At 43.6% G+C, this 12,816-nt stretch overlaps 2 protein-coding genes across 2 annotated transcripts in view; one reads left to right on the top strand and one right to left on the bottom strand.

Moving 5' to 3' along the window:
- Positions 1 to 12,816, top strand: part of LOC139758835 (reticulon-4-interacting protein 1 homolog, mitochondrial-like) — a 399,554-nt gene that overhangs the window by 19,530 nt on the left and 367,208 nt on the right. The gene's annotated exons all lie outside the window — the stretch shown is intronic.
- LOC139758833 (uncharacterized) overlaps positions 1 to 12,816 on the bottom strand; it is a 295,796-nt gene that overhangs the window by 8,957 nt on the left and 274,023 nt on the right. The window contains exons 6-9 of the mRNA XM_071680680.1: positions 12,545 to 12,651; positions 11,751 to 11,936; positions 10,046 to 10,249; positions 7,703 to 7,858 (exon numbers count right to left, since the gene is read on the bottom strand). Coding sequence (XP_071536781.1) covers positions 7,703 to 7,858; positions 10,046 to 10,249; positions 11,751 to 11,936; positions 12,545 to 12,651 — 653 coding nt within the window. The remainder of the gene's footprint in view (positions 1 to 7,702; positions 7,859 to 10,045; positions 10,250 to 11,750; positions 11,937 to 12,544; positions 12,652 to 12,816) is intronic.

The raw sequence follows: 12,816 nt of genomic DNA, 5'->3' as shown, positions 1-12,816 counted from the left end.
ATGGTTCACTATTTCGTGGTTGATCGACAAGGCTTATCGGATAAGTCGTCTCAATCACCAGGGGCCACTGTAATCATTTGTACATAAATGTAACCCTGATATTCTCAATATTATTCATTAGCCCATTCTTGGTCATACGGTAGTTTCAGTGCTCTGCATGCTGCTGCATCACCATATGTAAACGAATTTCATATATACTTTTCGTATGGTATGTAATATAGATCGGGCACGAATTTTCGAACTATTATAGATAGGGTACGAAACCTAGTCTCCGAGAATAATGCAGACTTGTGATAATACTTTATCAATAATATGGTTATTGGGTATGACTAAGACACCACTTTTGATAGAGCAATGGAGAGAGTTCTTTTCTTAAAAGGTTAAGAAAACAGCTGCTAGGGAGTTATTCTCTTTGGCATTTAGAAAAGTAAAGGACGAGATCTGTTACCTGTCAGTGACGCTTTAAATCTAATTTTCAAAGAGCAATATCTTTGTGGAGCTTAGTGGAACTTTGAGGAAATTAACCTAGTTCAATATATCTATTTTTAACAAAAGATTAACGTTTAACCTCATCACATGAAATACTGAATGTATTATTGATTTATATGTAAGCTGACTGCTGTTATCACACTGTTTCTACAGTCACCGGGAGAAATGCATAAGGATATTATTTATTTTATTATTAGAAATGTATAGGAATATCTATTTTACTATAATTATCCTTTGTGTATCACTGTCGCTCTAACATACCTCATGAATGATAAGCCTTTTTGTAAAAGGTGCACAAGGATTATATTTAGATATTAACAAGGAGAGAACGTATAAAACATTACACGTGATTCTTTCTCCATGCTGGTGATAACTGTTCACCAGTTTCATTTAATATGTGTTCAGTGTTAGTTTTCTATGCGATACAGACAGCTGTTCTCATTCATTTTCTTCACCCGGAATCTTCATTTTGTTTTCCAAGCAGCTGTACATTAAATAAATGTTACGTTTTTTCACGCAAAATGCACAAACCATAATTGGAAGTCCCTAGAGTGAAGGAAAGAAATATTTCCAAACCTACCCTCCCCAAAGTAACGTAATTAGACTCGGTGATTACGCTGGTAATTTATAATTACGCACACCCTGATTACGCAGGTCGTTTATCATTACACACACACACACACACACACACACACAGAGGAAGGCAACTAAGGTGATACTGTTATCAGATGTTATCAAGAGAGCAGCGTTACATGAAAGCCAAAGGTTAGAGGCTTGAAAAATTTGCCAACAACGAAAGATCAAAGGATGAGGAGTGACCTGATCACAACCTTAAAAAGTCTTTTGGCCAGACTGATAACGTAATCGTGAAGTCCCTCAAAAAAAAAAAAAAAAATGAGACAACAACCAGAGGGCGTTATCAAGAAGTTAAACAAGAACATTGTTAAGAAAGATGTAATGATATTCTTTTACGAAAATGAATGACGGGAATGAACTGAATAAAGAAATCGTAATTGCAGCCAGCATACATAAATTTATAAAAGTTTTATAATAATAGAGAATGATGTCCCCCACCCCCTAAAAAGACTATAAAACTCCCTCTCTGTGCTGGAGACAGGTGCGTGTGTGTGTTACGTCCTCCTCGTAACACGAATAGTAATCACAAAGTAATCACACAAAGCTTTAATGTAACCCAACTAGTGTTTGGGCTTTGTGAACTAATTGTAATGCAGAGTGAACACTTCAGCTTTACTTTCGTCTCCATTTGTCTAGATTAGGAACTTAGACATAGAGTCCTCCAGCAGATATGGTCGTAGAACATTAAGTGTCGCTATCTTTCTTTTCCCTCTCTTGGGAACGGAGAAGGATTTCATTTTCCCCCCTAAAGATGAACAGGGATATGATGAGACAACACAATGAAAGAGATGAAATTATCCCACAATTCATCATCCATTTCACACCTGCATCCATGATTTGAAATGAAACTGTAATGGTTTGGTTCATGGTTAAACAAATACAACAAAGATTATATATATATATATATATATATATATATATATATATATAATTTCGCATCCTGGGAGAAACATTACATCATAAGCGTTGCAGCTACATGAATCAGTCCACAACCTAGGGTTGTCGCCACCTGTTAACACGACAGCATCATACAATCCTACTCGAGTTAATCGCTGTTCTTAGTGGTACACATAGTTGCTTGTGATCCATCACCTTTACTTACGTTGAGGATGATTCCTGGCGGCAATCAATATTTGCTTTAAATACGCCAGAAATGTAAAGGCTCATATTCACGCCCACAAATGTCATTTAAAGGCTTTAAAATAGCCACGTAGCTAAGATATGGTAAAAGTGTAACACGCATGTGATGCAGAGAACGTGGAAATCATATCCTTTAGCTTATTTTCCTGGAATCTGCTGCCATCACCACAGACGACCCACCAACCTCCAGTTCCTCAAAGTGAGATCAAGAGTATGTACAAAAATCAAGCAGAGAAGGAGCATGTGGTGTGTTTTCTCCGTCCAGCGAGTAACACATTACCGTGTGTCCTTGGGTGGCCACGGTTACCCACTTGTGGAAGCTTGACACACTCTTATGGAGACACCACGAGTGACAATATACGAGAGGGGAGACAACAAAGAGAAGGGTCGGCTTTAAGCGTGTACCATCCGCCACAAATCAAGGCTCGCAGCTGACTGAAAGAAACGTCACCACGCTCAACTCTACATCCCGCAGTTGTAAGATACTTTCAAATTTAGAATTAACTGCCGGGGACAACACGCGATAGGAATGAGTAATATTATATTTTCAAAGTTTCTGATATCTTGATAGTTTTCAACTTAAAACGTTTGCATGTTATTCACTACTTGAAATTACCATTAAATATTAGCTCCACCGTTTTTTAACTACGTACTCTTAATCACGCCTCCATTGCTAATGTAGAGGCGCGGGATCATGGTACGTATTTGACAACTTTACACGTTGCTTTTAATATCTCTCTGGCCAAGGATTGATCCCTGAAATAGCGAGGATTAGAATACGAGCAGAAAACTGTATTCTCTCAGATGTTACGTGACTCTGTTTACATGAAGACTTAAGTAAGACTCGGCATGATATAACTTATTAATTTTAATAACGTGTAAGACTTCAACGTGAATTATAGTATGAGGATTACTGCCTCGAAACGGACCAATAGTCTGCTGTTTGCAATCCTTTGTAGGCTTTTGTCATTCATAACAATTATCAGCGAGCGTGAAAAACACGTTTCGACACCCATGTAACGCACATACGTCGGCGAACATGCTCGCACGAAACACTAGTAATGAACACATGGGCACAGTGCCAGTGGGATACTGCCCCTGGCAGAGCAGGTCTAGATTACAGGTACATATGGCAGGTTACACAAAAGTATGACCCCCTACCGCTCAGAGTGTCCACTCTGCTCTTCACTTGATAGACACACTTGGACATAATATTACTGAGTGCCCTAAAGTAAGGGATTTCAAGCCTCAAGGACCTGTGGTACTGAGTACTTTGAATAGTCATTTCCCTCATGCTCTCGAAAATATACTCTTATACCTGGACATCGCTTCGCCACCCCCTGCGTCAGCGAGGTATCGCTAGGAAACAGACGAAAGGTCACATGCGATCACATTCATTCTCCAGCTGTAATGTGTAATGCACCGAAACCATATATATATATATATATATATATATATATATATATATATATATATATATATATATATATATATATATATATATCCCGACGTGGGGCGAAACAATCCTTCCTTCGTAATCCGTGTTGTAGAAGGCAACAACTAAAAGATGTGGAAGCGGGTTTTGAAAATCCTCCCCTCCTGTTTTACTTTTCAAAAGAAAGATGAGGGCGAGAAAGAATGCTTCCCACGTATTCCCTGCGTGTCGTAGAAGGCGACTAAAAGGATTGGGGGTGGGTGCACGGGGCTGGAAATCCTCCCCTCCGTTTTTACTTTTTCAAAAGAGGGAACAGAGAAGGGGGCCAAGTGAAGATTTTCCCTCTACTCTCAGTCCTCTGTTCTTGATGCTACCTCGCTAATGCGAGAAAGAGCGAATGTATAAAAATAATGAATATATATATCATTAGGTTCATTCGGGGCTGTTAGTGATAGCGAAAGATATCAAAAAACAGTTTTATAGTAAAAGAAGAGAAGCCAACAAATTACTAAAAAGAGAAACACCAGTAAACTATACATGTAAGTAGGGAGGCGCAAATAATATCATTCGTGGATCTGAGGCGAAATGCTGATCAAGTCTATTCTTAAACGGGTAACGTAAATGATTTCCATAACAAGAGGCACATCGCGTTGTTCGACGTAAAACGTTTGCCCACGAGTTCGTATCTGCTCCTGGAAATGACGGTAGACAAATGCAAACTTTAAGTAGCTATTTAGATCGAGATTATCGAAGCCTCAGATCAGTTAGAATACCTGTATTAACTCGCCTCTGACGTTAAATCAAGTTTACGTCGTCTAGTCTGTATTTAAAGGATTCGTATGTTTCAGTCCAGGAAGCACCGTGGTAGCTCTTTTTTTTTTTTTTTATTCAAGTAAGGGTGACCAAAACTTAATATTTAAGGTGTGAACGCACCACTGACTAGCACGTAACGAGGATTATTTTCTGAGGCCTTGCATTTGAAAGCCCTTCCTATGAAATTTCGCCTTATATATATATATATATATATATATATATATATATATATATATATATATATATATATATATATATATATATAATCATGATACGCTCGTAGTCTGTCTTGGACAATCGCATGTTTACCAAATGGCGTCCTAGCTACGTCTTTTCGTTGTATATCAACTGACTAGTCATATTTCTTTCTTGTGTCTCCCCTGATGATGTGGTTATTACACGAAAGTGCACTTGGGAACTTTTCGTGTTTCATTTTTCCCGTGGACTCATAGGAATATATATATATATATATATATATATATATATATATATATATATATATATATATATATATATATATATATATATATATATTACTCCTCACCTGCTCATCGGAGATTATTATTACACCAGTCTTATTCAATTACCATTTGTTGCTCAACAGAATTTGTACTGTAGCTTGCCTTCTTCTTTTCTTTTTTTTTTTTGACTACCAATTCACAATCACTGCGCTTACGGATATCAAATTTGGCTCATTTACCATGAGTGAGCCCCAGTCCATCAGTGTATTTATGCTGCTGACGTACAGTTTCTCTTTTTTTTGATTAACTAGTCAACGTACCTTCGTCAGTGAATTTGATGGACAGTGAAATGCAGTAAACTCCATAACCATCGCGCGTGCGAGCATTTGTGCTTCCTATCTTTTAGTATTAGGTAACCTCCCACCCCCCATCATCCTCCTCTGATGAAAACGGTGGAAGGGGTTGTTAGCAGTTTATGACAATGACCAGAAACAAAAACGCGCCGTGGTTGAAGGGGAAATTCCCTACTGAGGAGAGGAACTGGTCAGATCGTACGTGGTGTTGTAGGCCCAGTGGTCGTTCTTGGTGTAGTAGGCTCAGTGGGTGTACCAGACGTGGGCCCAGTGGTCGTTCTTGGTGTAGTAGGAGGCTCAGTGGTCGTACCAGACGTAGGCCCAGTGGTCGTTCTTGGTGTAGTAGGAGGCTCAGTGGTCGTACTAAACGTAGGCCCACTGGTCGTTCTTGGTGTAGTAGGCCCAGTGGTCGTTCTTGGTGTGGTAGGCTCAGTGGTCGTACCAGACGTAGGCCCAGTGGTCGTTCTTGGTGTAGTAGGTTCAGTGGTCGTACCAGACGTAGGCCCAGTGGTCGTTCTTGGTGTAGTAGGTTCAGTGGGTGTACCAGACGTGGGCCCAGTGGTCGTTCTTGGTGTAGTAGGCTCAGTGGTCGTACTAGACGTAGGCCCAGTGGTCGTTCTTGGTGTAGTAGGCTCAGTGGTTGTACCAGACGTGGGCCCAGTGGTCGTTCTTGGTGTAGTAGGCTCAGTTGTCGTACCAGACGTAGGCCCAGTGGTGGTATCAGACGTAGGCTCAGTAGTCGTACCAGACGTAGGCTCAGTAGTCGTATCAGACGTAGTAGGCCCAGTGGTCGTATCAGACGTAGTAGGCCCAGTGGTCGTATCAGACGTAGGCCCAGTAGTCGTACCAGACGTAGGCCCAGTGTTCGTACCAGACGTAGGCTCAATGGTTCGTAGCCAGACGTAGGCCCGTGGTCGTGCCTGACGTAGGCCCAAGGGTCGTGCCTGACGCAGGCTTACACCCGACATGGCCCGCAGTAAACACAGGTCTCTTTTGGAAGCGGCTCAGAACCCTCGGTAGAGGCGGCCACAGTCACTTGTGGCGCCGAACATGCGCAGCGAACCCTGACTACCGCATCAGGCAGAGAAAAAAGCGTACTCACGTGCGCTTACTGACGACGAGATATTGCCCAGAGGCTGGGCTATCGCGTAGTGATCCCATCGTATCCTGCTACCGTACCCGAGCGCTACTGTCTGAAGCTGCCAGACACACACACACATTCCACAGGTGTCTTTTTCCGGTTCATTCGGAAGCGTTGTAAGTCATCTGTCCAGTCTTATCTGGGTGGCTGAACTGCTCATTGCTTGCACAACCTCTCATCTCGATCAGTAAAATGTAAAGCCTCTCCATTATGTAATTTTTTCGCGTTTGACATTTCCCGCGTCAGCGAGGTAGCGCCAGGAACAGACGAAGAAATGTCTCCTTAGCTCACATCCACAGTCTAGCTGTCATGTATAAATGCATCGAATAAAGTGTAATATATATATATATATATATATATATATATATATATATATATATATATATATATATATATATATATATATATATATTATCCCTGGGGATAGGGGAGAAAGAATACTTCCCACGTATTCCCTGCGTGTCGTAGAAGGCGACTAAAAGGGGGGGAGCGGGTGGCTGGAAATCCTCCCCTCTCGTTTTTTTTAATTTTCCAAAAGAAGGAACAGAGAAGGGGGCCAGGTGAGGATATTCCCTCTAAGGCCCAGTCCTCTGTTCTTAACGCTACCTCGCTAATGCGGGAAATGGCGAATAGTATGAAAAGAAAAAAAAAAAAAAAAAAATATATATATATATATATATATATATATATATATATATATATATATATATATATTGTGTTCATACACTGAACATGTGCAACATCACCTTTTATTTTATCTCTTGTGATGAAAGTTGTCATTAAAACACATTACCTGACTCAGTAGTAAACTATACATCATCCCCCCACCTCATGGATGTGCCCATTTAATTTCTCACTTATGTTTCACAGTGGCTCCTAGATGTCTCCACGTTTTCTTTACTTTCATTGCTTTACCTCTGTGTGTCATGTTAATGATGACTGCCATGACTTAGGTCCTCCAACAGTCTCTTTTTTTTCTGAGTGCCATCGAGACTTATGCAGGCCTCCTTCCATGTATTAATACTGAAGTTTCTTTCTTTTTGTATTCAGTTCCTCGTCTTGTGAGGATGTTCAGCTCCGCTGTGCGGTTCAGCTGCACACTGTCCTGTCCTTTCTCTATTATTTCTGCTGATGTTATCATAAACAGGAGAGAGAGAGAGAGAGAGAGAGAGAGAGAGAGAGAGAGAGAGAGAGAGAGAGAGAGAGAGAGAGAGAGAGAGAGAGAGGAACTTACCGGGGTGGGAGGCTGAGGGTTGAGCGGGTTGGGCTGGGCGATGGGCTCCAAACCTAGCCTCATTCTCTTGGCGTTCTGGGCTTCGTTCTCGCAGGCGTTGGCCAGGATCTGCTCCGCCTGGATACTGGTGAGGTGTGGTGGCGTGGGGCGGGACGGCTGCCGGAGGGAGACAACACTCACGTTACCACAGGAAAATGCATGGGGAAGATAACATTACACACACACACACACACACACACACACACACACACATGGACACATTATCTCATACTTCTCTCCCTTATGAGTTGTGAGTGATTACTGTCTGTGTTACGGGGGATTTTTCTTTTTTTACATGTGTTTGATTCCTCTTTGTGACTGCCTGTTTGCACTCTAGTACTGGGAGAGAGTTTTATATTCATGGAACTTAAATATAGGTATGCTTTCAGAATTAACCATGTCCTGTGTGTGTGTGTGTGTGTGTGTGTGTGTAGGTGATCTTGATCCTGTGTGTGTGTGTGTTTGCATGTGACTCGTATCCTTTCCTGTACTCCATCCCTTTCCTCATGCCTCTAACACCACCTTACAGTGTGACTCATATTCTTCCCTGTACTCATGCCTCCACCACTTCCTGGAGTGACTCATATCCTCCCCTTTATTCATGCCTTTATCATCTCCTTCAGTGACTCATATCCTCCCCTTTACTCACACCTCCATTATGACTCATACCTTTACCCACGTCTCCACCACCTCCAGCAATAACCCATACCTGTCCCTCCAGCCCTCGGCCCTAAATCTAAAAGTAAACGAAGCTCCTGGCCAATTCACGGGTTGGAGTCCCCTTGTGTGGAGGGTTTCCACTCATCTGGGTTCTCGACCCTTGAACACGACGGTACGACCCTTGAGCACGCAAGGTGCGATCCTTGAACGCAATGTTACGACCCTTGAACACGACGGTACGTCCCTTAAGCACGCAAGGTGCGATCCTTGAACGCGATGTTACGACCCTTGAACACGACGGTACGACCCTTGAGCACACAAGGTGCGATCCTTGAACGCAATGTTACGACCCTTGAACACGACGGTACGACCCTTGAGCACACAAGGTGCGATCCTTGAACGCGATGTTACGACCCTTGAACACGACGGTACGACCCTTGAGCACACAAGGTGCGATCCTTGAACGCAATGTTACGACCCTTGAACACGACGGTACGACCCTTGAGCACACAAGGTGCGATCCTTGAACGCAATGTTACGACCCTTGAACACGACGGTACGACCCTTGAGCACACAAGGTGCGATCCTTGAACGCAATGTTACGACCCTTGAACACGACGGTACGACCCTTGAGCACACAAGGTGCGATCCTTGAACGCAATGTTACGACCCTTGAACACGACGGTACGACCCTTGAGCACACAAGGTGCGATCCTTGAACGCGACGTTACGACCCTTGAACACGACGGTACGACCCTTGAGCACACAAGGTGCGATCCTTGAACGCGACGTTACGACCCTTGAAAACGACGGTACGTCCCTTGAGCACACAAGGTGCGATCCTTGAACGCGACGTTACGACCCTTGAAAACGACGGTACGACCCTTGAAAACGACGGTACGACCACTGAACCCAAAAGCACCGTCGCGCTCAGGGGTTGGCCGGGTAGAGGGGAACCCTCCCTCCTTCCCATTTTCGATAATAAGATCCCCTTATCCCCATTATATATTTTTTTTTTTCTCCTCTCAGCCTCTCCTATATTGACTGTTTTTTCAGAGTCCTACGTTGCTGAGTATGACCATCTCCACCTGCTGGTGCTTCCCTCCTCCAACCCTCATTGTCCAAAATTTGCCCGTTCTTCGTTTTCTTTAAGACCACCACCTGTGAACGGCTATCTACAACTCTCCCCAATTCTTTCCCTTAGGAATGACAGCTTTCCCCATCGTGTCTCTTCATTTCCCTGCGCACCTTCAAATTTCCCTTATTCTTTCCCTTGGGCATGAGAACTTCCCTATCATGTCCTTTCCCTAAGTCTTCCTCTATAATTCCCCAATTCTTTCCCTTGGGCTTGAGAAATTTTCCCATCCTGCCCTTTTTCATTTCCCTGCTTACCTTAAAATTCCCTAATTCTTTCCCTTTAGGTTTGAGAACTTCCCCTACATGTCTCTGAATTTCTCTATGGATCGAACACCCTTCTCCCCAGATCTCCTAACTACTTTAATTTCTCCCCCCGCGTCCCTCTCCATATCCCAAGTCTCTCTCTCCCCCCATCCCACTAGCCCAGTTCATACCATCTGGGGATGCGAACCCTCGTCCTCATTACTTGCCACACACACGTGTGATGGGCCTTGCAAGGATACTCACCGTCTCCCAGCCGTTGGAGTCACGGGTCCTCTTGTTCCTCCTACAGCTCTTCAGATAGGTTCGGATCCTCTTGCGCGTCCTCTCCGCGAACTCCGGGAACTGCCGTGCGCACGCGTCGATGATGGCCTGGATCTTCTCCTTGGGCTGCTTGCTGATGGGCACGATTCTGTCCAGGTTCTCGTCCACGAACAGCCGCACGAACATCTGTGTGGGGCCCCCAGGGATATAGACACATAAGTAATGTATAAATATACCGCACGAACATGTGTGGGGTCCCCAGGGATATAGACACATAAGTCATGTATCAATACATGAACATCTGTGTGGGGCCCCCATGGATATAGACACAAGTAATGTATAAATATAACACATGAACATCTGTGTGGGGCCCCCATGGATATAGACACAAGTAATGTATAAATATAACACATGAACATCTGTGTGGGGCCCCCAGGGATATAGACACATAAGTAATGAATAAATATACCGCACGAACATGTGTGGGGTCCCCAGGGATATAGACACATAAGTCATGTATCAATACATGAACATCTGTGTGGGGCCCCCAGGGATATAAACACAAGTAATGTATAGATATACCACATGAACATCTGTGTGGGGTCCCCAGGGATATAGACACATAAGTCATGTATAAATACATGAACATCTGTGTGGGGCCCCCAGGGATATAGACACAAGTAATGTATAAATATAACACATGAACATCTGTGTGGGGCCCCCAAAGATACAGCACATGAGTAATGTATAAATACACTCGCGTCATATCAATGTGTGCATGTTGAATGTGCCAATCTGTGTATGTCTTCACACGAAAACCATTATGAGGGTGAGCGCCTCTGGTATGGTGTAGGGGGGCTAGAGCGATTAGTTAGTTGATATTATCATGTTATCTTCCAGTCAGTGTGCTATAGCTTGGCCAGCATGTTACAGACACTAGACACACAGGAGTGTATATATTTATGTACTGGTGGTGGTGGTAGGGAAGGAGTAGAAGGTGGAGCTTATCGCCAGTGAAGGGAAGGAGGAGCAAGTAGACCTTGTCGCCAATGAAGGGAGGCAGCTGATGGACTCTATCACTAGTAGAGGGAGGGAGGGAGAGTGTAAGTGTGGTGACCCTCACAGGCCCTCACCACCTCCTCCTTCCTGCCCGTCTCAAGACCCTCCTCACCATCAGAGGCTTTGGACGACCTGCCTGCCGCTGCCTCACTGGGGATCATCCGACACCCAGGGTCGTGCTAACTGGTCACTCTCATTAACCCTTCCCTCTACTGTTGTGGCTTTTCCCTCGTGTGAAGACATTGGTGAGGACAGTATATATATATATATATATATATATATATATATATATATATATATATATATATATATATATATATATATATATGTATGTAAACCACGTTACGATGCGTTATCAAATACTGGTAATTCATTGAAGTAAAGCCCAGGAATTATAGATTCATGAAACCTAACAACACACAAGTCTATTTATTATTCTCGAAACACTGGAAGTTGCTGTACGAGGAGGAGTAATACGTGTATGCTGGGGAGGGAGAGTCCATCTCATCACTCACACACCCTTCTCCTCCTCCTCCTCCTCCCGTATCCCGTCTCCCTTCTTTCCCTCTCCCTCCCTTCTCTTCCCCAAGGTCCCCTCCCTCCTCCCGCCCGCCTCAGTCGCACTTACATTGAAAGCCTTGAGCCGCTCTGGGTCGTACTGGGCGTCGATTTTGTCATCGTCGTTATCATCGTCGGCGTCGTCGTCCTCGTCGTCCTTGTTGCCGTTGCTGGAGGTGTCCTCGGCGTTGCTGGCCGTGTCCAGGGGCGTGGCGGTGGCCGCCCGCTCGCTCCCTGACGGCGACGGACACGGGCTCTGGTGACGAACACGGGTAACATCAACACGGGCCTCCTCCTCCAGCACCACCATCCCTCTCTTGTTACCTCTCTCTCTCTCTCTCTCTCTCTCTCTCTCTCTCTCTCTCTCTCTCTCTCTCTCTCTCTCTCTCTCTCTCTCATAAATGCCCATTTCTTTTAAGACTAAGTTAACTCGTTACTATTATGACCCCCTAAGTTCTCTAATATCTCAAGATTTATATTTCCAGCCGAACGGCTGCCTGAATTCGATAAATAGTTTATCATTATATTATTATCTTTATTATTATTATCTATTAATATTATTATTATTATTATTATTATTATTATTATTATTATTATTATTATTATTATTATTATTGTCATAAATATTATTGTCATAAATATTATTATTATCATTAATATTATTATTATCATTATTATTATTATTATTATCATTATTATTATCATTATTATCATTATTATCATTAACACACACACACACACACACACACACACACACACACACACACACACACACACACACTATAAACAAGGTAATGCAAGCACACATTATGGCACTGGTGAGGAGGTTTAGTGTTAGGGATGGGGATGGAGGGGGTTACGTACCCTTCTCTGGACGTCATTCCTGGTGAGGCCGAGGGGCTGCTGCTGCTGCTGCTGGTACGGCGTCCACTCGGTTGGGTTCCGCGCCTCCAGCTTCCGTTCCATTTCAGCTGAAGGGACAACAGAAAACGGAGGTGTCATACCTCTACGCAGAGGGGGGAAACGGCCCGGGGGGAAGGCGGGAGGAAGGTGGGTGTTGGGGGGGAGATATGGGGGCTGCGGTCGAATCATGGGGGAGAGAGAGGAGCAACAGAAAACGGAGATATAATACCTGT

The sequence above is a fragment of the Panulirus ornatus genome, chromosome 31 (assembly GCF_036320965.1).
Source record: "Panulirus ornatus isolate Po-2019 chromosome 31, ASM3632096v1, whole genome shotgun sequence".
In the NCBI taxonomy this organism is placed as follows: domain Eukaryota; kingdom Metazoa; phylum Arthropoda; class Malacostraca; order Decapoda; family Palinuridae; genus Panulirus; species Panulirus ornatus.
Note: the sequence above shows the minus strand (reverse complement) of the source record. Positions and strands in the feature narration are given on the sequence as shown.